Here is a 24,633-nt window from a genome sequence, read left to right as displayed (position 1 = left end):
TTTACACTATCAGGTAGACCTGACAGGCGTACCTGTCTACCTGATAGTGAATGGCCAGCTTAAGGAAGATCAAGTTTTAGCCTAGACTACATATTCTATTCTATTCTAGCCTAGACTACATATTCTATTCTATTCTATTCTATTCTATTCTATTCTTATTAACGCGGGTAGATTTTTATCGGTGAGAAAATTCGAGAGGTTTTCCTCGTTAAGATTTCAACTGTTCTATTCTATTCTAGCCTAGACTATTCTATTCTTATTAACGCGGGTAGATTTTTATCGGTGAGAAAATTCGAGAGGTTTTCCTCGTTAAGATTTCAACTGAGATACTGTAAGGAAATAAAGAAGGTCTTGTTTATTTAACGACTGTTTTTCATTTTAATAGCTTTATAGCTCTGCAATAATATGCTTTTAATTACCTTGAGATCTCCGTTTCTTTGTATGTACCCACGGGTTAAATCCTTAAGGGTTATCAATGGGTTAAATGTTAAATCATAAACCTTGTAATTAACTTTTGACTTTTTGGCCACTTTTACTGGATATTAGATGGGCTTAAAACTTGGTATACTTATGTGTTTGTGTTTTCTGCTTTCAGTTCAAGAACCCTCTGATCCTGTTACTTCTTGCCTCAGAGTTTATTTAACGACTGTTTTTCATTTTAATAGCTTTATAGCTCTGCAATAATATGCTTTTAATTACCTTGAGATCTCCGTTTCTTTTTATGTACCTACGGGTTAAATCCTTAAGGGTTATCAATGGGTTAAATGTTAAATCGTAAACCTTGTAATTAACTTTTGACTTTTTGGCCACTTTTGCTGGATATCAGATGGGCTTAAAACTTGGTATACTTATGTGTTTGTGTTTTCTGCTTTCAGTTCAAGAACCCTCTGATCCTGTTACTTCTTAAAGAAGGTCTCGTTTATTTAACGACTGTTTTTCATTTTAATAGCTTTATAGCTCTGCAATAATATGCTTTTAATTACCTTGAGACCTCCGTTTCTTTGTATGTACCTACGGGTTAAATCCTTAAGGGTTACCAATGGGTTAAATATTGAATTATAAATCTTGTAATTCACTTTTGACTTTTTGGCCACTTTTACTGGATATCAGATGGGCTTAAAACTTGGTATACTTATGTGTTTGTGTTTTCTGCTTTCAGTTCAAGAACCCTCTGATCCTGTTACTTCTTGCCTCAGCCCTAGTCAGTGTGTTTATGAAACAATTCGACGATGCTATCAGTATTACAGTGGTAAGTAGCCATTACAATTTCACAATCCTAACGCCTTGTTCCCACGGGTAACATATGTTTCGCAACTGTTGCGTAACTGTTGCGTAACTGTTGCTAAATGAATGGTCCGAATGTTTAGCAACATTCAAGATACATCCTATTACATACTGAAAGTCAAAAATGTTTCAGAAATAAGTCTGGAGAGGAAAAAAAGTTGCTGGATTGTTACAAAAAATATTTCTGGATTGTTGAGAAACGATTTTCTACCAGCCCAGTTAGCTTGGAGTCGCGGGTAACAATTTAACAATCCTAACGCCTTGTTCCCACGGGTAACATATGTTTCGCAACTGTTGCGTAACTGTTGCGTAACTGTTGCTAAATGAATGGTCCGAATGTTTAGCAACATTCAAGATAAATCCTATTACAGACCGAAAGAGAGTGAGAGGGAGAGAGAGAGAGAGAAAGTCAAAAATGTTTCAGAAATAAGTCTGGAGAGGAAACGAAGTTGCTGGATTGTTACAAAAAATATTTCTGGATTGTTGAGAAACAATGTTTCTACCAGCCTAGTTAGCTTGGAGGGTAGCACGTCTGCCTTGTAAGCACTAGGTCGCGGGTTCGATTCCCACCCGGGGCGGATTTTATCCTAAACAGATAAGGTTCGTCTGGGAACGGCTGGCTTTCTCACTTTTGGCTTATTTTTTCTCTTTTCAAAAGTGCGCAAGCGCGGGAAGTGCATCCAAAGGGGCGGCTCAGGACGGGAGGGGAAATTTTACGCTGCAAGTTGCATAATCCGTAGAGCATACATATCTTGTAAAAAGGTATAATATTGAAGGTATGTTTTTACACATCATACCAAATAGGTACCTACTTTTTAGCAAATGAAAGAGACAAGTTTCAAAATTCAGTGCATGACAAACCATTGTTTTGAACCTGCTGTGTATAATGTTAATCATTTCAATTAATATTTTCTTGTTATTATTGTTTTCAAGACAAGATAGAGTCAGACGTAAATGGTTTATAATGTTTATCAGCTAGGCTAATACCATCTATAACTCTCAGTAAGCCATTGGTAAAAAAAAAAAAAAAAAAAGAGACAAGTTTCAAAATTCAGTGCATGACAAACCATTATTTTGAACCTGCTGTGTATAATGTTAATCATTTCAATTAATATTTTCTTATTATTGTTTTCAAGACAAGATAGAGTCAGACATAAATGGTTTTATAATGTTTATCAGCTAGGGCTAATACCATCTATAACTCTCAGTAAGCCATTGGTAAAAAAAAAAAAAAAAAAAAAAAAAAAAAAAAAAAAAAAAAAAAAAAAAAAACTACCCCCAAAAAAACCCAAAAAAATTTCCTGTTAAATTAAAAAAAAAAAAAAAAAAAAACAAGTTCATACCAACTGTCCTAATCAAACCCTGAAGTAATTCCTGTTGAATGTTAAAACTTGCCCTAGTGAAAGCAAAAAGAAACAATATGAAAAATGGCAAGCACTAATTCAGAATAGGTCTAGAATCCTAAATAGGTACCTGAAGATGTTAAGTATACATCTATAGCAGAACCTCTTTTGATTGGAGGGTATAGTTTATGGCGAGTTGCATTAACTGCAACTTTTACTTCTGGACCCAAACGTTGAATTTTCTTAAGAAAAAGAGAAAAACATTAGGAGCATAATTGATGAAGATTACTTTAGAGTCTCTTTACAGAAGTAGGCTACTAATTTTATTTTTCACTTGAAATTGTTTCAGGTTGAGGCTGTCAATTTAATAGAACAAAACAAAGCACCCTGTGTTCCTCAAACAGAAGAAGGAGCTTCATTTGAACCTTCATTGAAGAAAAAGGATCTTCAAAAGGTAGTACATATTGCCATAGTTGATCCACCTAGACTCCTAGAAAATCAGGAAAATTTAAGAAAGGAAAAATATGTTCGGACATATTTTTTGCACACCTAAATTCCGCTTGGGGAGAAAAAATAGTATCTTTGTAGTAAGAGGAGATATTGTTGGAACTAGGTATTACCTTAATTTGAGATCTCTGTTGTTTATTGTTTAACAATATTTGAGCAAGGCATTAAATTTTGTTGTCCCAGTAGAAATATTCTTCTTCTTATTTCAATTAAATTATAAACTTTTCAGATCAAATTCAACTTAAAAGGAGAGGAAATTCACAATTTTATTCGCGGTCTAGATAGTTCGCCAGGTGCTTCTACTGTTTTGAACGGGATTGAAGTGAAAGTGTTTGCCTCGAGTATGTGGGAAGACGCCAATATTGAAGGAACTCCTGTCACTGTAGAAGGTTCGGATACACCTGCCATTTTACATCCTGATGGACTTCTGTTCACAGGATCCGATGGACAAAAGGTAAAGTACCTATGGGATGTCACATAATTTTTATTTTATTTGTGATTAATAGGCACTGTTAAAAATTAGGTAGGTAAAATAGGATAGGGTAGGTATGATGGCTGTAGCTTCAAAGATTGCAAGGTCAAGGGAGAGTCTTTATAGTCCTTTGGATTTTTCTCATGACAATATTTCATCATCTACAATACATTGTCATTATTTTATTTGTAGTGTGTAATCTTATCAACATAACACTTTTTCCATTTTATTTTATTAATATTTTAAATCAGTAGGTACGAAACAACAAGTTTTTTTTTTTTACAGTCAAAATGTCGATGGTCAGTATTTAATTTTGAGGTCCCTAGTTTTGATGAATGTTACTCGATTTCTGTTTGACATGAAGGTGAATGTCAAAAGACTCCTGGTGGATAACAAGATGATCCACGCATGCAACTTTGGCAAAGAGAAAGACAGCGCCAAGGATCTTGTTCTGACCGAATCGGAAGAGGCAATTATTCCCGTTTTGAAAACGATCTGGGCTGGAATACTCAACTCAGAAGTTTCAGAGGACACGGATTTCTTTCAAAGTGGTGCAGGCTCGATGGATGTTGTCAGGTTAGAATAGATCAAAATAATATACCTACCTTAATCATCAAATACATTCATATTTTCGAAAGTTTTACCCGAATATATTGCTAAAGTTTTTGACGAGAAGGATTCAGATCAAAGTTTATTGAGTTTGAGATGGAATTGTTCTAAACATTAAAAGAAAGAAAAAAAGGAAGGAAGGACGGGCTAAAAAGTGATATGCTCTATTATAGACTGCACAAGTAGATAGTGTTTGTGTTTATCTTAATGGGAGATGGTTGGTTCTCCGTTGTGGACGTCTACTATGAGAATTAATTTTTATGACAGTAAAACTTCTTCGTGTTTTCAGAGCATGGGCGGAGTGTTTTTCAACAAGGGGGAGAACTGTATCTCTGCCGGCCGAATATTTGTAGATTCGAACATCTACGATGCCTTCTTGGAGAAAGCGAGATGGAATTGTTCTAAACATTAAAAGAAAGAAGAAAAAAAAAGGAAGGAAGGACGGGCTAAAAAGTGATATGCTCTATTATAGACTGCACAAGTAGATAGTGTTTGTGTTTATCTTAATGGGATAGAGGCCGAATTTTTTTTTTCAATGTTCCTGAGTTGACTGTCGAAAAGTTAACTCCACTCTTGAAAAGATCGGAGGAAATCAGGATAAAATGTTCAAGGGTTTCGTTTTTTACAAATTTCGCGAAAAGTACTCTTAAGGGGACGAACATAGTGCTTTTAAGTACAGTAAGTATACAAATATTGATTTTTCCCCCGCAATGATATCCTTCCAGATTGATAGAAGAAATCAAAGAGAATCTTCAAATCACACTGCAAAACGAAGACGTCCTGATGTCGTCTGTGTTCGATATCCTTCCAGATTGATAGAAGAAATCAAAGAGAATCTTCAAATCACACTGCAAAACGAAGACGTCCTGATGTCGTCTGTGTTCAGAGACTTTTACATCAAAGTCATCGAAGTATCACGGCAGGGAGACGTAAGCAACCAATTGAATCATGAGAGCATCAAGCTTAACGTGAACAAAATGGATGTCTCCTTTCCCAATCAGTTGTTTATCAATGGAGAGTTTGTGAATTCGGTGGGAGGGTCGAGTATGGAATGCATTAATCCCGCGAATGAAAGCACCATTTGTTCTGTAAGTAGAAGAGAAAAGAATATTTATTTATTAATATTCCGACGGGGGCTACCCATTTTTTACAATAATCCCTAATTTCTTAACAATACATATAAAAGAAAATATAAAATTATGTTGTTTAAAAAATAAAAAAAAAAAAAAAAAAAACAATAATCCATATAAAAGAAAATATAACATTATGTTGTTTAAAAAATAAAAAAAAAAAAAAAACCTAAAACAATGACACGATACGAACATCATCACTGATGTAAGCTGTGGCAGTATATTATGCTTAGTGCTTATACTGCCAGAATGATACAGGTTAAACTTAAGTAAGGTTATTTACTATACATTTTGAACTATCAAATTAATAAGACCTTATTGTCAGCTCCCATGGCGCAGTGGTCACTGCACTCGCCTTGCACGCGGGAGACCCGGGTTCGATTCCCGGCGGGGTCAAGAAATTTGTATGAAGCAAATGATTGCCTCCGTGACTGGATGTTGCGGGGATGCGGGGCCCACTCAGCCTCGTGAGGAAAATGAGTAGCTATGACATATAAATGTGCATAGCGACCGGTGCCAGCATGGTAGGTAAACATTGAATGTTGGGCTTATTGAGATATTGGAAAAAATCCTACAATGCTGCAGTGAGTACCAAAGTTGTGACATAATAACACAAAGAAACAGCATTTACATTTACAATAAGACCTTATTTAGACTGCGGGGGTAAGATTGCTGGAGCTGCTACTTAGGACATGGACCATAATATTTTAGTTTGTCCATTGCTTGGTCATGTCTGCACCATGGAACACCTTGTGGCTACAAATGAAGTAGCAGTGAAAACATCAACATTCTGGATTCGTATCTGAAGTGGTTCCAGACTCGGGGAAATAAAGCAAACTAAATAAACTGCCTCAGTGGTGTAGTGGTCAAGACGCTTGTCTGGTAAACAGGAGGGCGTGGGTTCAATCCCAGCCGAGGTATGGAATTTTATTTTCAAAATAATTTGAGAATTTGACCACAATAATAGTAGTAGCCTACTGCTGGAGTAAAGGGACTTTTCAGCCCTATGCGAGCAGTATAAATAAGCACTATTATTAGGTATTATATTATATTCTATCATATTCTCCAGGTACAAATGGCCAATTCGGATGACGTAGATATTGCAGCGTTAGCCGCAGAGAAAGCATTTGAAGGAGAATGGTCCAGACTGAGATTATATTCTATCCTATTTTCCAGGTACAAATGGCCAATTCGGATGACGTAGATATTGCAGCGTTAGCCGCAGAGAAAGCATTTGAAGGAGAATGGTCCAGACTGAGTGCTAGAGACAGAGGACATCTTATGTTCAAGTTGGCAGATCTGATGGAACAAAACAAAGAGGAACTTGCCACCATAGGTAGGTGAAATATAGGGATGCTGTTGTTGTTAACGTTATTGACAACGTTCGGTCACTCATCTTCCAGGTCCAGGAAGGTGGCTGCTGCCACGGGGTTGGTCCATAATGATGTAGGGTCTAGTTATGTGGGGTGTGCCGGGCAGTTAAACAGATGTGGTACATCCTGTGCAGCACTCCTGCAGTCTGGGTTTAAGTCGGGGATCCCAGGGTCTAACTGCTGCCACGGGGTTGGTCTATAATAATGTGGGGTCTAGTTGGGTGGGGTGTGCCGGGCAGTTAAACAGATGTGGTACATCCTGTGCAGCACTCCTGCAGTCTGGGTTTAAGTCGGGGATCCCAGTGTCTATTCTGTGTTGGTAGTTGCGCAGTCATCTGCACCATCCTGAGCACAACTGAGCAAGGGTTCTCCATTAGAAAGACGTAAGACCTAAACGCTGTTTGTTTTTTTCTCCATTAGAAAGTCCTAAATACTGTTCGGTTGTTGTTGTTTTCCATTAGAAAGACCTAACACTGTTTATTTGTTGTTGTTTTTTTTTCCATTAGAAAGTCTCGACTCGGGAGCTGTCTACACTCTGGCTCTCAAGACTCACGTCGGCATGTCTATAGACACGTGGAAATACTTCGCTGGCTGGTGTGACAAGATTCTTGGCTCTACAATCCCCATTGCTCATGCTAGACCCATTTTTTTTTCTCTTTGGGGGGAATGTACCTCGTTACCGCTTTCGCATGACTTCAAGGCACATTCTTTTACGTCCATGCCTATCCATTGGAAAATTTCTGCGGTTAGAAAAGTTTGTTGTTGTTTTTTTCATCCATTAGAAAGTCTCGACTCGGGAGCTGTCTACACTCTGGCACTCAAGACTCACGTGGGCATGTCTATAGACACGTGGAAATACTTCGCTGGCTGGTGTGACAAGATTCTTGGCTCTACAATCCCCATTGCTCATGCTAGACCCAATAGCAACTTTACGTTCACCAAGAGAGAGCCAATAGGGTGAGTTTCATTATCAGTAAATGGTTTCTTCAAATTAAATTGATCCCAAGGGCAAGGTAATACCTAAACCCTTGACAAATGGAGTGTGCCTGAAGGCATGTGAGTTATTCTTTATTGATTTTTTTTTTCTCTTTGGGGGGAATGTACCTCGTTACCGCTTTCGCATGACTTCAAGGCACATTCTTTTACGTCCATGCCTATCCATTGGAAAATTTCTGCCTTGTCAAGGTTTGAACCCAGCACCCTCGGGTTGAGAGGGTGCTCTTGACCACTCGGGCTCAGAGGCGGGCGAATTTTGGTAGTAAGCTAGTAAGTAATAATCTAATAATAGTGCTAATTCTATAGATCGAAAAGGACTAAAAAGTTTCTTTACTCCAGCAGAAGGCTACTGCAGTTATTGTCAAAGACTCAAACAATGTTGAGGATAATATTCCATACCTTGGCTAGGATTGAACGCTAGACCCAATAGCAACTTTACGTTCACCAAGAGAGAGCCAATAGGGTGAGTTTCATTATCAGTAAATGGTTTCTTCAAATTAAATTGATCCCAAGGGCAAGGTAATACCTAAACCCTTGACAAATGGAGTGTGCCTGAAGGCATGTGAGTTATTCTTTATTGATATTTTTTCTCTTGGGGGGGGATGTACCTCGTTACCGCTTTCGCATGACTTCAAGGCACATTCTTTTACGTCCATGCCTATCCATTGGAAAATTTCTGCCTTGTCAAGGTTTGAACCCAGCACCCTCGGGTTGAGAGGGTGCTCTTGACCACTCGGGCTCAGAGGTGGGCGAAATTTGGTAGTAATAATAGCAGCAAAAAAAGGGAAGTAATAATAGTGCTAATTCTATAGCTCGAAAAGGACTAAAAAGTTCCTTTACTCCAGCAGAAGGCTACTGCAGTTATTGTCAAAGACTCAAACAATGTTGAGGATAATATTCCATACCTTGGCTAGGATTGAACCTCAAAAATAAACAAAGAATTTATGGTGGGAAAGGGACGTTTTATGAAAAGTAAAATCCCATCCCCCTACTGTTGTCATGGGATTTTTCTCGAAAAATCTCGTCCTCAACACGCTCCCCTGTGCTAGATCCAATGAACCGGCAATCACCAAAAAAATGTTTGATTTTTTCCAAAAGTTTTTTTTGAAAATAAGATTCTCAACCGCTGCACCGGCTAGAGTCCACCGGTTGATGAACACTGGTGGATTAAAAAAAAACTCAATTTTTATCATTTCAAAAAATTTGGATCTTTTACTAGCCCAACCTTAATGTTATAGCTTTATATTTACAAAAAAAAACAGACCAAATCAAAGAAATGTTCTTGATAAGAATTACTTTTCATAAAAAAGATGAGCCTTTCATAACCGCTTTTCATACATATAAATAAAATAAGCAGTGCCTACCTATGTGTTAGTAATTTCATAATAATTAAATAAAGGTGGCAATCACAAAATAAAAAAATCCACCTTAATACAGGGGTTAATTAATGTTCATTATGAAAGAGAGTTTTTTGTGATAACATCATGTGATTTCTTATCTCTCAAAATATTTCGTCATTTACCTAACACATCAGGGATGTGTATACAGAGAGAAGTAAAGTCCATTCTTAGTTACTAATCATTTTATTCAAGCAGTCAAGTTTGTTTCTCTCAGAACATACTCTTTCCCTCCTATTTTCTCCCCTGTACATCACCCTCATGTTTATTTGCTCTTGTTATCATATCAAACTCGTTTTTTTATCTCTTCTGGACCAAATTGAGATTTTTTTTATCATTTATTTTTTTACTTTTGAAACTTGGAAAAAAACTGATGGAAAAGACCTGAGCAATAGAGAGATTGTCAAAAGAATCAGAATCCTAGTCAGAAAAATAAATAAACAAATAACAGTTGTTGGAAGACCAAATTTAGTATGGCTGAAAGTTTTAAATAACACTGCCATGCTAAGTGAAAAAGCTGTATGTCAAAAAACCCTACTTTTGGGAAATCAAGTTTAAAGATTTCAATCTATATGGCAAACATACGTTTTTGACATACAGCAACATGTTTTAGTGGTTTTTAAGGGGTTTAGGATAAAGAAAAAAAGATATAGATCATAGGAACCATTTGGCACCAAGAACCAAAAACCTGGAGGAAGGGTAATGATGTTCTACCCGAAATATTTGAGCTTTACAAAAAAGTTGATGCTGAGCTGAATGTGTTACCATTTTGTTCACAATACATTCCCATGGATATTATCAATTATCCAAAGCACAAAACTATCTGTTATCACCCAAGTTTATTGCCGAAACATAGAGGAGTGTCAGCTATCAGTTGGACACTGATCAATGGAGATAAGGAGGCAGGGTTCTCAGTTTTCTGGGCAGATGAAGGTTTGGACACAGGACCTATTCTTATTCAACGTGGATGTGATGTTACACCTAACGATACTGTTGACTCCATATACAATAGATTTTTATATCCTGAAGGGATTAAGGCAATGGTATGTAGAATTCCCCTCTTTGTAATTAAAATGTAGAACTACTTGATAGATTCAAAAGATAAATTTTAATGCAAGTAATCCATAGGTAATAATCAGATTTAATAATAATACTGTTCATGATACTGTTGACTCCATATACAATAGATTTTTATATCCTGAAGGGATTAAGGCAATGGTATGTATAATTTCCCTCTTTGTAATTAAAATGTAGAACTACTCGATAGATTCAAAAGATAAATTTTAATGCAAGTAATCCATAGGTAATAATCAGATTTAATAATAATACTGTTCATTTATACTCCTTTATGAAGATTACTTTAGAGTCTCTTTACAGAAGTAGGCTACTATTTTAATTTTTCACATGAAATTGTTTCAGGTTGAGGCTGTCAATTTAATAGAACAAAACAAAGCACCCTGTGTTCCTCAAACAGAAGAAGGAGCTTCATTTGAACCTTCATTGAAGAAAAAGGATCTTCAAAAGGTAGTACATATTGCTATAGTTGATGCACCTAGACTCCTAGAAAATCAGAAAAATATGTTCGGACATATTTTTTGCACGCCTAAATTCCGCTTGGGTGGAAAAAATAGTATCTTTGTAGTAAGAGGAGATATTGTTGAAACTATTACCTTAACTTGAGATCTCTGTTTTTTATTGTTTAACAATACTTGAGCAAGGCATTAAATTTCGTTGTCCCAGTTGAAATATTCTTCTTCTTATTTCAATTAAATTATAAACTTTTCAGATCAAATTCAACTTAAAAGGAGAGGAAATTCACAATTTTATTCGAGGATTGAACCCACGCCCTCTTGATTACGCGGCGAGCAACTTGACCACTACACCACGGAGAAATTCGGTATTGCCCGGTTTTTGTTACTATCTCTCCTCAAAAGTTATTTCTCCTCAAAAGTTATTTTTTATTAGCTTAGGAGATGTTACCTATGTAAAATTTAAAATTGTTATAAATAAATGAAATCAAATCAAATCAATCTCCAGAAAGTGCGACTCACAAGCCTCGCAAAACTTAGCAACCCCTAATACATAACCGAAAACGTTCCGCTTAGTCTGCGGGTCGATGTATGAAACCTCTCCACCATATTTAATCCCTATATCTCTCGTTATTCTCCACATCTATCCAATCCACTCCTCCATCCTCGATATCCTTTCTTATCATGTCACTGTATCTTATTCTTAATCTTCCTTTAGGTCTTGATGCTTCTGGTTTGTACTCACAATATTTCCGTGGTAATCTGTGTGGTTCCATTCTCTTCATAATAATATGTCCATACCATCTCAGTCTTATATTTTACTTATTTCAGCGTATGCGGTATGTCATTGTATCTCATTCTTAATCTTCCTTGTGGTCTTGATGCTTCTGGTTTGTACTCACAATATTGCCGTGGTAATCTGTGTGGTTCCATTCTCTTCATAATAATATGTCCATACCATCTCAGTCTTATATTTTACTTATTTCAGCGTATGCGGTCTCATCACCCCATGGAACTACCCCCTCATGATGTTATCCTGGAAGATGGCCCCTTGTCTGGCAGCTGGCAACACTGTGGTTATGAAACCAAGTGAGGTGTCGCCCCTGACAGCGTTGAAGTTAGCTGAGCTGAGTGTGAGGGCGGGATTCCCTAAGGGTGTCATCAATATTCTGCCTGGTACAGGTAAGTGAGACCCCCGTGTTGATCTTTTTTAGTTTGATTTGGAATTAAAATTCCTTTGCTTTTTTTACTATAATAATTTTATTTATTGGAAATGTGATTTTACAATGATTTCAGGAGCGGTAACTGGCGAGGCCATTTCTCAGCATTTGAAGATCCGGAAAGTGGGATTCACGGGCAGTACCGTGACCGGAATGAAGATTATGAAATCCGCTGCCGAGTCTAATTTGAAGAAAGTTTCCCTGGAGTTAGGCGGGAAATCCCCCCTCGTTATTTTCGACGATTATAATCTGGACAAAGCGGTCAGAATGGTGAGTTGATTGGGCGTTTTTTTTTTTTTTTTTTTTTTTTAAAGGGTTTTAAAAGGGGAATATAAACTGCAAAGTTGATTGGGCGTTTTTTTTTTTTTTTTTTTTAAGAGGTTTGATAGAGGGAACTATAACTGCTAAGGTCTTATCGTCCCGAAAGCGAAGAACGAATATTATCCCTTCAGGATAAAATCCGCCCCGGGTGGGAATCGAACCCGCGACCTAGCGCTTACAAGGCAGACGGCTACCCTCCAAACTAACTAGACTGGCTCTTTCGCTTTCATAGCCAAGTGCTAAATTAATCATGAATTATTTATGGTGAGGCTACAAGTCTCCTGAATTTTTTTGTGGATATCACAGCTTCTATCCATGAGCATGGCTTGTTTATTTTCTTTTGGGCCATGGTTGGTTCTCCGTTGTGGAGTCTACTATGAGAATTAATTTTCTATGACAGTAAAACTTCTTCGTGTTTTCAGAGCATGGGTGGAGTGTTTTTCAACAAGGGGGAGAACTGTATCTCTGCCGGCCGAATATTTGTAGATTCGAACATCTACGATGCCTTCTTGGAGAAAGTTGTCACTGAAGTCAAGAAAATGGTAAGATTTGTTAATAGGAAGAAAAGAACACTGCTCTTGTTGTTCGGTCTACCTGGTTGTGTGATTTTTGGTAGCAATGTTCAACGGAGGAAGGGGAAAGAAACAGTTGAACATGTATTGAATAAAATAAACATAACGTAGCTGCCAGTCTATGACTGGTCAGCAATCAATCAAATCATGAATTCTTTGTATTACAGCAGAGAGCTTCTTCACAACTTTTGTCACAGCATTACTAAGTGCCTCCTTTTGCAATCAATTTCCACATTTCAGTAATCTTTTTACACTGGTAATGCCACCACTGGTCGCTACTCGATTAAAGTAGCTAATTGTCCTCACGAGGCTGAGTGCACCCCGAACTCCAAGCACAGAGCCTAAAAAACTTCGACCCCGCCGGGAATCGAACCCGGGACCTCCGGCGTGTAGAGTGTAATACCCACTAGGCCACGGAGGCTACTATAAGATATATTTGATAGGTAATACAGTTTTACAATTCATAACATAAATAACTCCGCTGGGAATCGAACCCGGTATATTTGTTTACTTATGTCTTATATTATAAAAACTCTGTAAATAGACCTTGCCAAAACGAAAAGAACACTGCTTTTGTTGTTCGGTCTACCTGGTTGTGTGATTTTTGAAATAGTTGAACATTTATTGAATAAAATAAACATAACGTAGTTGCCAGTCTATGACTGGTTAGCAATCAATCAAATCATGAATTCTTTGTATTACAGCAGAGAGCTTCTTCACAACTTTTGTGGATATCACAGTATTACTAAGTGCCTCCTTTTGCAATCAATTTCCACATTTCAGTCATCTTTTTACACTGGCAATGCCACCACTGGTCGCTACTCGATTAAAGTAGCTTATTGTCCTCACGAGGCTGAGTGCACCCCGAACTCCAAGCACAGAGCCTAAAAAACTTTGACTCTTTGACCCCGCCGGGAATCGAACCCTGGACCTCCGGCGTGTAGAGTGTAATTCCCACTAGGCCATGGAGGCTACTATAAGATATATTTGATAGGTAATACAGTTTTACAATTTATAGCATAATAAATAACTCCGCTGGGAATCGAACCCGGTATATTTGTTTACTTATGTCTTATATTATAAAAACTCTGTAAATAGACCTTGCCAAAAATGCGGGGCCCACTCAGCCTCGTGAGGAAAATGAGTAGCTATGACATATAAATGTGCATAGCGACCGGTGCCAGCATGGTAGGTAAACATTGAATGTTGGGCTTATTGAGATATTGGAAAAAATCCTACAATGCTGCAGTGAGTACCAAAGTTGTGACATAATAACACAAAGAAACAGCATTTACATTTACAATAAGACCTTATTTAGACTGCGGGGGTAAGATTGCTGGAGCTGCTACTCAGGACATGGACCATAATATTTTAGTTTGTCCATTGCTTGGTCATGTCTGCACCATTGAACACCTTGTGGCTACAAATGAAGTAGCAGTGAAAACACCAACATTCTGGATTCGTATCTGAAGTGGTTCCAGACTCGGGGGAATAAAGCAAACTAAATAAACTGCCTCAGTGGTGTAGTGGTCAAGACGCTTGTCTGGTAAACAGGAGGGCGTGGGTTCAATCCCAGCCCTTGCCAAAAGGCCTATTATAAATAAAATAAATAAATATTTGCTTGAATAATTTTCATTTCTTTCACGCCAGGTTGTTGGAGAACCATTCAACCGTTCTACAAGCCACGGGCCACAGAACCACAAGGCTCATCTGGACAAGTTGATTGACTATTGTGAGAAAGCTAAAAGCGAGGGGGCCCGTCTGCTGATTGGGGGTAAACGTTTGGACAGACCTGGGTACTATTTTGAGCCCACCGTGTTTTGTGATGTAGAAGATCATATGTTCATTGCCAAGGAAGAAGCTTTCGGACCCATTATGGCCATTTCCAAGTTCAGCTCAAGGTAAGGCAAATTTCTAGCTTTCCATCTTAAACACAGTTATCCCAGTGGTAACGCGCTTGCTTGCCATGCAGAAGGTTCCGGGTTCGATCCCCACCATCGACAAAAAATTGTACTCATTTTTCGATTGCAAATATTTCAACGTATTACTTTCTGGTGTTCTCGTGTTGACCCAGCACCTAAGTGGGAAGTATTGTGTCTCTTCTCGCCCAAATTCAGTAGGTAAATAAAAAGAAAGAAGGTCGCCTAAATTTAAAAATAAGCACTTTTATTACTTCTTTCTCCCCCTGACTAATCTATTTCTGTTTTCCAGTGATGTTGATGCAGTCATCAAGCGTGCTAACAGTACAGAGTACGGTCTAGCGTCTGGTATATTCACTTCAGATATAAACAAGGCCATGTACTTCGTGGACAAGATAGACTCTGGAACTGTGTTCATTAACACTTACAATAAAACGGATGTGGCAGCACCCTTTGGTGGATTCAAACAGTCTGGCTTTGGCAAAGATTTAGGTAAGTGTGGCAGTTTCCTCTCGTTTTCCCAGATTTTTCCTAGAGATCTGATATTTTACGGGTTTCACAAAATTTATCCTGTCGCGTTGGAAAAAGAATAACGGTAATAGAAAGTAAAACGAAGAAAAACCGAAATTCGGGGTTTTGGGTAGGTATAAGGTAGGTAATTTTCACTCCAGACCTACAACCTACGCCTATTTAAACCTACAACATTTACGGAGAATTCCAGAGGTTTCCCAATTATCTTAAGATATTCAGGAATTTTAAAACAAGCTTTTTAAGAACCTTTATTTAAAATGCTCTCGTTTCATATACTAACATAATCCCTCTTCATTCAATTCTCACAGGGCCAGATGCACTCAATGAATATTTGAAGACCAAATGTGTACAGATTTTTCCTAGAGATCTGATATTTTACGGGTTTCACAAAATTTATCCTGTCGCGTTGGAAAAAGAATAACGGTAATAGAAATAAGCAGATATAAACAAGGCCATGTACTTCGTGGACAAGATAGACTCTGGAACTGTGTTCATTAACACTTACAATAAAACGGATGTGGCAGCACCCTTTGGTGGATTCAAACAGTCTGGCTTTGGCAAAGATTTAGGTAAGTGTGGCAGTTTCCTCTCGTTTTCCCAGATTTTTCCTAGAGATCTGATATTTTACGGGTTTCACAAAATTTATCCTGTCGCGTTGGAAAAAGAATAACGGTAATAGAAATAATCAGCTTCGAAAATCCAATACGGAAAGAACACAGTCATTGATTCTGAACTCCAAGGAAGCCCTTTCACTTCTGAAAGTTTGACTCATTTAATCCGGAAACATATCTTATTGTAATAGCGCCACAAACAAAAAGCCCACCTAGAAGCTTAAGTGTAGGGACCAAGCCTTTTGCAATCAAGTGCCATACAATCATTTTAGTGGTTTAGTGACGAAAAACAAAGTCACGACTAAGTGTATACTTTTTTTTTTTTTTTTTTTTTTAAAAATTTTGAAAAAACATTTTTTTTTTTTTTTTTTTTTTAATATCCATTTATCCCGCTTTTTTTTTCATTTCATATTCATGCGATGATTTCAGACAACTTGTATTAATTACTCAGGTACTACGTTATATTTTGTGTGAATCTCGAATCTCCTTTTGTAATAATTACCTATTTGAAGACAATTATTATTATTACTATTTTATTGAAACGTAGTTAGGTAAATCAGCATTTTTAAACCAGACATTCGAGAAAATTAGCAGGGTTAACAAATAAAGATTACTTTTACCTCTATAGTGTTGTGCAATATTCCCTAATTTATCAGAATTTCATAATATTAATTTTATTATACACATCTTTTGTTACGATTATTAAAATGTCTGCATACTTTTATTTACAAGGTATTTGTGCTCTTTTCACCTATTCTATTGAAGATTTTTTTTCACAGTGAATACTAAATATTGAATAATTCTGACTCAGATTCCTAGCGACTGAATCTTTTACCTCTCTACCTAAAAAGCAAGAAATTATACAAAACAAACACTTCAATCTAAGAGTAACTCAAAAATCGCTGATTTTATTGTTCAAAAATATTTACAAAACAAACAATAATTAAAAAGAATTAATTATAAACTTACGGTACATAATATTAAAGGGCAGGTTCACATGACGAGGTTCTAAATGAGCGTATGTACAAAGTCCTGTACGGGATGAACCAATCAAATCCTTTCATTTGAACTTTGGATGAAAGGTGTAATTCTAAGCATGAAAATAATAATAATAATAATAATCTTCACAACCGGAAGCTTTCTAGGGACCCAAAAAACACAACTGCAACCAAATCTTCTGGCTTTGGTGCAAGATGAATAGCTTATTCCTGCAGGGAATTTAGCAAATTATCCCTGAAGGGAATTCAGCTAATAAAATCCCTAGAGGTATAATTTAGCTAACCATCCCTAAAGGTAATTTGGCTAACCATCCCTAAAGGGAATTTAGCTAACCATCCCTAAAGGGAATTAAGCTAAATTCCCTGAAATATGATCTATTTATGCGCAATATGCGAGGAAAAAGGCGGAAATTTAGCTAATCATTTCTAAAGAGAATTCAGCTAAGCATCCCTGAAGGTAATTTAGCTAAAAATGAGGCTCTTCCTCTCCCCGCTAGATGAAAAATCTCCTATTCTTCTAAAGTTTAAAGGAACGAGGTCCAGTACAAAATGTTCAAAACGAAGAATGAAAATGGGAAGAAGAATCTGGAGAACTTGTCGATGTAAAGAGCGATTTCTCTCCCGTTGCAAAATGTGGGATACATGGGGACTTGAGGTATTGTGATACTGCGACTCCTTGTGGGATCCAAGTTCTGAGAAAAAAAAAATAATTAAATCGACTTGATAAGTTCGAGTAAAGTGCATGGTTTGGTTATTGATTTCGGTTAAAAATATGAAAATTCTACCAAGAATCCAAATTAATTTATATTGTTCAATTATTAGGAATATAAAAAACTCTTCACTCCACCAGTAAGTTAGATAGATATATAGTATATACCATCTAAATTGGGAAATATTAATTTGTGCAATGTTGTGACCAATTTCTCGAATTACATTGTGGGAAAAATTCCGTACCTTTGCAGGACTTTAACCCACGGGGCACACTCTTCTGTTCACCACTACACCACCGAGGTAGTTTATAACTAGACACTTACTTTGAACTCATCGACATTGTTTCTCAAGTCCTCAGTACCATCTACATTGGGAAATATTAATTTGTGTAATGTTGTGACCAATTTCTCGAATTACATTGTGGGGAAAAATTCCGTACCTTTGCAGGACTTTAACCCACGGGCCACACTCTTCTGTTCACCACTACACCACCGAGGTAGTTTATAACTAGACACTTACTTTGAACTCATCGACATTGTTTCTCAAGTCCTCTTCCGAGTATCCTTTCATTGCTTTGGTGGCGATCGGACCCATGTAGTTGTTCACCACTGCAAATTCCATGAGTGACAGAAATACGAACACAGAACACGACGACATCCAAATGTCGATGGCTTTCACGTAGGAAACAGGAGGGAGCGACTGTTGGGATTGTGTGTTTTGAGTGGCTGTAGAAATACAAACATTTTTAGGACGGGAAAATACAGTTGTATTATTGCTTTTAGGGATGATTAGCTAAAATCCCTTTAGACATGATTATCTAAATTCCCTTCAGGGATGATTAGCCCAGTAGTAACCCGCTCACTTGCCATGCAGAAGGTCCCTCATTCGATGCCCACCAGCGCAACGACGAAAATATTTTGTACTCGTTTTTCGATCACAAATATTTCTACGGGTTACTTTCTTGTGTTCTCATGTTGACCCAGCACCTAATTGGGAAGTATTTTCTCTTCTCGCCCATCCGATGAGAGACATACTACGGAATAGGCATGCTACGACACAGATATCATACGAGTCTAATTTATCATTTTCACAGTGTACGACTCACCTAAAGTTAGTAGCGAGGTAACGCCTAGTGTCACCCGAGCAGGAATAGCTTCCGGTTTGATCCAGAAGGATATCCAAGACATGACTACGATTAGTGCGGATGGAATGTAGGTGTGGAAAAGATGGTAGCCCAATCTTCTCCTCAGATTAAACACTACGGCAATACAAGTGAAGTTCCCTGGAGAAAAAGAAATCAAGGGTAAACTTTTTTTCTTATGCTAATTCACGCTTAGACCGACTGACAGATAGTCGACTGTCAGACGTTCTAAGCGTGACTCGCGGGATTAGGTTGACTTTATGTCTGATTGAAAAGCAACTGGCGGCCCTCATAAGCTGTTCCGATCAAAGCTTTGAGAGTATTAGAAATAAGGTAATTGAGCCATCTCCACCATTTGTGTACTGCACATTGCGTACTTACCGAGTAACACGGCATTCATACAAATGCTGTACTTTATTTTTACAAATATTTGTATGAACGCCGTGCAACTATTTAAGTATGCAATGTGGTATGAATCTTAAATTAGTGGAGTGCATTTATGCTCATTATGAAATAAATTATGATTGAGTTTAAACTAATTTACCTAAGTAAAGCTGATTTCTGATTGGCTGAATTTTATAAATCTAATATATAAAAATGAATGTGTGTGTGTTCAAACTTTATGCCTGGCCAAACCGCTCATCCGATTGCTATGAAACTTTGTCAACTTATTGCTTGCACTCCCGTGAAGGTTATAGTGAAAGTTTTCTGGATCCTCTGTATTACAATTATTTCCTCTATAGTTCCTTTATACAAGTAAATCTTGAGTATGTAGTGAGCCAACAAACCAAGTAGTTACAGTATTCACCTGGTAAGGAACAGACCGCGGGTTCAACCCCAGTCAACGCTATCACTTGACAGTCACATTATTGTAACATTATTGTAACAACTGTTTGAATTAGTGGATGGTATCAGTGTGTTTGATATCAAACACACGTATCGTTCATAGTTATATTTTAGAAACTTTTTCAGGGCCTTGTACAATTTTACGTTTCACTATCTAGCATCAATCATCCTGGTAAAAGCTATATTTTTTGTAGATGTTTTTCAACTCGAGTATTATTAAACTAAAACTTTTGTTAATTTCGATTTTTTTTTTTCTACAGTTTAATCAGATCTTCCTTGCCTATTAACAGGTCATCATTCTAATTTACACATCTAGGCAGAATTGATTTCTTCTTCTTGGATTTTTCACAACTTTTTACGTAGGAATCGACCTTTTATTTATAATATTTTCCCAATTGCAACTCCTCCATTGCTAACTTGTATTTTCCTTTCAGAATTTCCCCTCTACTGAAGCTCCTGTCCCCTCTTTTTCCTATGTTTTAGTACAGGCACTATCACGTCAAAAGAGGGGGAACGAGCTTCAAAAGAGGGAAAATTGCGAAAAGAAAATCCCCCTTTACTTACTTGGACATATACAGCAAGGTTTTGTCATGGTAGAGCCAAAGGTAATGGTTTGGTATGCTCATTTCATGGAACGTCACTTTTTTTGCATTCTTAAAGAAGCAGTCAGGTCTCCAAATGTTTTGTAACCAATTGACATCGAGAATTCTGTACTCCTCGCTCATGTTTTCCGGTAGTCTAAGTCTCTGATCCCGCCAACTTTGAGCGAGAAAAATGTCAGCAACGTACGTCTGAAAGGTGTGAGAATTGTTGAATCAGTGGAGACGCCAAATGAATCATTGTTAATTTGACTTCGCATAAAGAACTTTGTAAGTTGGTACTTCAATGATTGAGAAGCCAATTTGAAGGTTGACTTGAGTTTTGGCCCGACCGAAAATTTGTTTCTGTTGGAAGTTTTTTAGTAATATTAATTTTTTTTACCCATCTTAGAAAAGATATAAAAATATTAGGTAGGTACCTACTATATTGAAATAGTCTTTTGAATTCTAATATTTAAAATTCAAAAGATTCGAACCTTAAATAAAATAATATAATAATTTTTATTGTATAATTTATTGATCATTTGTTTTTATTGTTTCGTTACCTAATGTTTTCTTCAATTTTTTTGTTTGTTGAATTTTCGTTCCGAAATATTATTCTAAATTCTGTTATTTATTTCTGTTTTGTAAGTAATTATTTATTGAAATAATTCAACTCGTTTTATTGTTATAAAGATGTATTGTCTAAGTAAATATCAATGAACAGTTGATTAACAAGATAAAAGAAGAAATCAATTCTGCCTAGATGTGTAAATTAGAATGATGACCTGTTAATAGGCAAGGAAGATCTGATTAAACTGTAGAAAAAAATCGAAATTAACAAAAGTTTTAGTTTAATAATACTCGAGTTGAAAAACATCTACAAAAAATATAGCTTTTACCAGGATGATTGATGATAGATAGTGAAACGTAAAATTGTACAAGGCCCTGAAAAAGTTTCTAAAATATAACTATGATACGTGTGTTTGATATCAAACACACTGATACCATCCACTAATTCAAACAGTTGTTACAATAATGTTACAATAATATGTTACAATAATGTGACTGTCAAGTGATAGCGTTGACTGAGGTTGAACCCGCGGTCTGTTCCTTACCAGGTGAATACTGTAACTACTTGGTTTGTTGGCTCACTACATACTCAAGATTTACTTGTATAAAAGAACTATAGAGGAAATAATTGTAATACAGAGGATCCAGAAAACTTTCGGTTTGGAAAGATGTCTAAATCTTTCTCTCGGTCCATTATTATAAATTCAGGCACAATCTAGTATAGCGGGCATGTAAAGTTTGCCAGGCCAAGTTTCGTTCGTCTTAAGACCTAGGTTAGTGTACAAAATTTACGTTTCACTATCTGTACTATGTTTGTTACACATTTTAAGCTCAATATTTCAAGATACAATTTAAATATATTGTTTTTTATTTGACCATACTCTCCATAAAAACCTGACTAGTTATTTCTAAACTATTACACTGGTCCCCAAAAACTTCTAGACGAATTCGGTGGTACAAGAACGCTCCGCTCAACCTTTCTTTTTTTCAGAAGAGTCGTATTGCCCCTTCAGAATTTCTCCTCTTTTGAGGGTGTAGTTATGTACCGGGTTGAGATAGGCCATTCCCGTCCTTTCTTGGCGTGTGGAAAATGATGTGGTAACTTAACATAGCCTTCATGAGCGTGTAAAGTTGGCGGGAAATTCGAAATTTTGATTTTTTTTTTCCGCAACTTGTACAATCTGAATTCATTTTTTACTTTTTATCTCGAGTTTGCACGTTTATATTATACTTTTCATTTATATTAGATATTACAAACAAGCGAATTACAAAGCAAACAAAAATAAATATAAATAAATTTTAAACATGGCCGCCGGGACAGAGGGTTAGAAAAAATACCCAACACTCCCACGCTATCCTTGCTTAAGTTACCACCCCAATGCAAAACTGTAGAAACAATATCCTATCTTACCTCGTCCGAGCTCATCTCAACCCGGTACATTATCACACCCTGAAGATCATTTCCCCTCTTTTGGCAACCTTAGCTGTACTAAACCATGGGAAATGCAAGATGGCGCTCCATAGGAATAGTTTCCGTTTCGGAAAGGAAAATACCACTAAGGTATGCAAATACCCACATATGGTGGGACACATTTCTACAAAATATCAAATCTGAAAAGTGAAAGTGATTTCCACCCATTGTTAGTTTTCAAGTTCCCATTCATTTAAAAACAAAATTGACCTCCTGATTACAACTAAGGTATGCAAATACCCACATATGCTGGGACACATTTCTACAAATATCAAATCTGAAAAGTGAAAGTGATTTCCACCCATTGTTAGTTTTCAAGTTCCCATTCATTTAAAAACAAAATTGACCTCCTGATTTTATTGAACTTTTTCTCTAAAAAATTGGGGGAAAACATACAAACATGTTGAAACTTGCGAGCGTTGACTGAAACTTGATAGGCAAGTGAAAACTTTTGTCTTCCTCAAATATTTTTGAAACAGGAAGTAGAGCTTTTCTCTAACTGGAGATAAAGCACTAAAGCAGTCAAAAAAACTACCTATAAATAAATATTGTTCACTGCTTGTTTAGACTGCTTGGGTAAAGAGATGTTTCGGTCAGGAAAAACAAGGAATAATATTCTATAAACTCAGATATGGTTAACTATCCTCTAAAAAGGACAGATGAGGTAGCACCAAATTTTCCATCCAGAAATAGTCAGTCGGTTAGGTCCATGTAACTACGGTCTTTTTGGAAGACCACCCCCATTTCTACTTTCCCGATGGGTACTTTTTTTCTAAATGGTCTTCTTTCTTCAGGAGGTCATGCTGAATCAAAAAAAACCCTTATAAGGAAATTGGTAAGAAAAAAAAACTAATAATGTTCAATTACAAATTAAAAAAGACATTTGAGATTCAACATCCAACAAAGAAAATTTGGTGAGCTTTCGAGAATATTCAGATTTCCATCATCAGACCAATATCGCGAGAGAGATGTTTACTCTACGAGCGCTGAAGTTCAAGTTAAGTCGTACATAGGTAACACCTACTGCAATGTGTAAGTAAAGTTAGAGTAAGCGAAGAGAAATGCTTCTACCATGTTCAGGTGAAGGAAAGGTGGGAAATCCTATTATTCAAACCCTAGGAATAGTGAATAGATATGCGATATAGTTATGCTCGGAAAAGGACTCAATCGACAAGAAAAATGTGTACAAATCATTCGCAAACAGCGTCAGTACGAAAACTGATATAGAGAAGTATGTAAGGGTGAAATCCAGTCAGAAATCGTGTTATGTGTCTTGGTGTGATAAAGGTGGAGTCAAAAATTGAATCGTCTTCAATGTTTAATTTCAATATAGCTATGCTTGGAAAAGGACTCAATCGACAAGAAAAATGTGTACAAATCATTCGCAAACAGCGTCAGTACAAAAACTGATATAGAAAAGTATGTGAGGGTGAAATCCAGTCAGAAATCGTGTTATGTGTCTTGGTGTGATAAAGGTGGAGTCAAAAATTGAATCGTCTTCAATGTTTAATTTCGAGTTGTAATGTCATATTGGCTGTGCAGATCGGTTCAGATAATTTCTCTCGTTATAATGATTATCTCGTACACTACAAATGTTAATACTGAGTAAGTTTATTTCTTGAATACATTATTATTAAGTTCAAGTTTTAAAGTTTTACAATCAGAAGATTGGGGTATTGGTTTATAACTCTTTCAGTAATCCAGAGGATAAAATTTTAGAGGTTCTTGTAGAAAATAGTTATCTTATCTCAATGAGAGGTAGTTTAAATGCTTTGGAATTTCTGGGGAAAACTTATTTGAAACAAGAGGACTTTTTAAACACGTAACAGAAACTTCAAATATTTTCTTACTGTTAAAGTTCCTTTTCTTTATCAGTGGAGACGCCAAACCTTCTTCGCTCATTTTAAATTCAAGTAGGTATCCTTTATCCGTCTGGAAGTAGAATAGAATAGTAAATGTCTTTTATTCCTTTAACATTTGAACATTTTGAACTTATTTTGAGCAAAAATTATAAATAGTTTATTAACAGGTGATTCCTTGATTTTTTCAGGGATCACAACGTTAAATCCAAAAGAACGTTAAGAGGGGAAAAATAGGACTATGTACAGTCAAACCTGGAGAAATGAGAAAAGGTGTCCCTGTCGGGAAACTTTCCGAAAAGGAGCCGATTCAGATGGCGTGCCATCTTGTATTTCCTATAATCTAGTTTAGGCGCTCTTTCAATGTCCTAAGGGAACTTTATAACAAAAGTAAAGGTACTTCATACAATTCAATAGTTGGAGCAGTGTTGTCACTAAGCTTTCTCAATTAACCAAAAGAACATTTAGATACCGACCTAAAAACACATTGTGTCATGGACAATGTAAAGAACCGTGGCATCAAAATTTGCTCTTGCTTATCGAATATTCATTTGAAGACATCAGAATGTTACGCTCATGTTCCATAAATCATATTATTGACAATATCAATGAATTCCAAACTCAACTCTCAAACCCAGATAT

The 24,633-nt window shown here is 36.6% G+C and overlaps 3 protein-coding genes and 1 long non-coding RNA gene across 12 annotated transcripts in view; 3 read left to right on the top strand and 1 right to left on the bottom strand.

Annotated features, from left to right (window-relative positions):
- The window catches only part of LOC113473335 (calcium-transporting ATPase type 2C member 1-like), a 39,365-nt gene extending 38,051 nt beyond the window's left edge, over positions 1–1,314 (top strand). For all 9 annotated transcript variants that reach the window (XM_026833010.1, XM_026833015.1, XM_026833016.1 and 6 more), the window contains one exon: positions 1,160–1,314. In XM_026833010.1, coding sequence (XP_026688811.1) covers positions 1,160–1,300 — 141 coding nt within the window. In that variant the 3' untranslated portion in view covers positions 1,301–1,314. The remainder of the gene's footprint in view (positions 1–1,159) is intronic.
- Positions 1,315–1,564: 250 nt separating this feature from the next.
- On the top strand, positions 1,565–15,624 carry LOC103523378 (cytosolic 10-formyltetrahydrofolate dehydrogenase). The gene is made up of 14 exons (XM_026832921.1): positions 1,565–1,582; positions 2,977–3,081; positions 3,364–3,588; positions 3,971–4,182; positions 5,027–5,303; positions 6,522–6,681; positions 7,225–7,359; positions 8,138–8,177; positions 11,629–11,822; positions 11,937–12,130; positions 12,604–12,723; positions 14,404–14,654; positions 14,965–15,164; positions 15,512–15,624. Exons 1-14 carry the CDS (start codon positions 1,565–1,567, stop codon positions 15,622–15,624), a joined length of 2,244 nt encoding a protein of 747 aa, XP_026688722.1.
- On the top strand, positions 10,269–10,945 carry LOC103523193. The gene is made up of 3 exons (XR_542049.2): positions 10,269–10,329; positions 10,531–10,635; positions 10,898–10,945. It is a non-coding gene; the product is annotated as an uncharacterized LOC103523193 (long non-coding RNA).
- Positions 15,625–16,957: 1,333 nt separating the features above from the next.
- Positions 16,958–24,569, bottom strand: LOC103523369 (glycine receptor subunit alpha-4). The gene is made up of 5 exons (XM_026832917.1): positions 24,564–24,569; positions 20,075–20,301; positions 18,629–18,831; positions 18,043–18,248; positions 16,958–17,504 (listed from the first exon to the last, which is right to left on the bottom strand). The coding sequence occupies exons 1-5, from the start codon at positions 24,567–24,569 to the stop codon at positions 17,337–17,339; spliced, it is 810 nt and encodes a 269-aa protein (XP_026688718.1). The 3' UTR covers positions 16,958–17,336.
- Between the last annotated feature and the right edge of the window lie 64 nt (positions 24,570–24,633).

This window comes from Diaphorina citri, unplaced genomic scaffold (genome assembly GCF_000475195.1).
Source record: "Diaphorina citri unplaced genomic scaffold, Diaci psyllid genome assembly version 1.1 scaffold83, whole genome shotgun sequence".
Classification (NCBI taxonomy): Eukaryota; Metazoa; Arthropoda; class Insecta; order Hemiptera; family Psyllidae; genus Diaphorina; species Diaphorina citri.
This window is presented reverse-complemented; position numbering and strand designations above follow the sequence as displayed.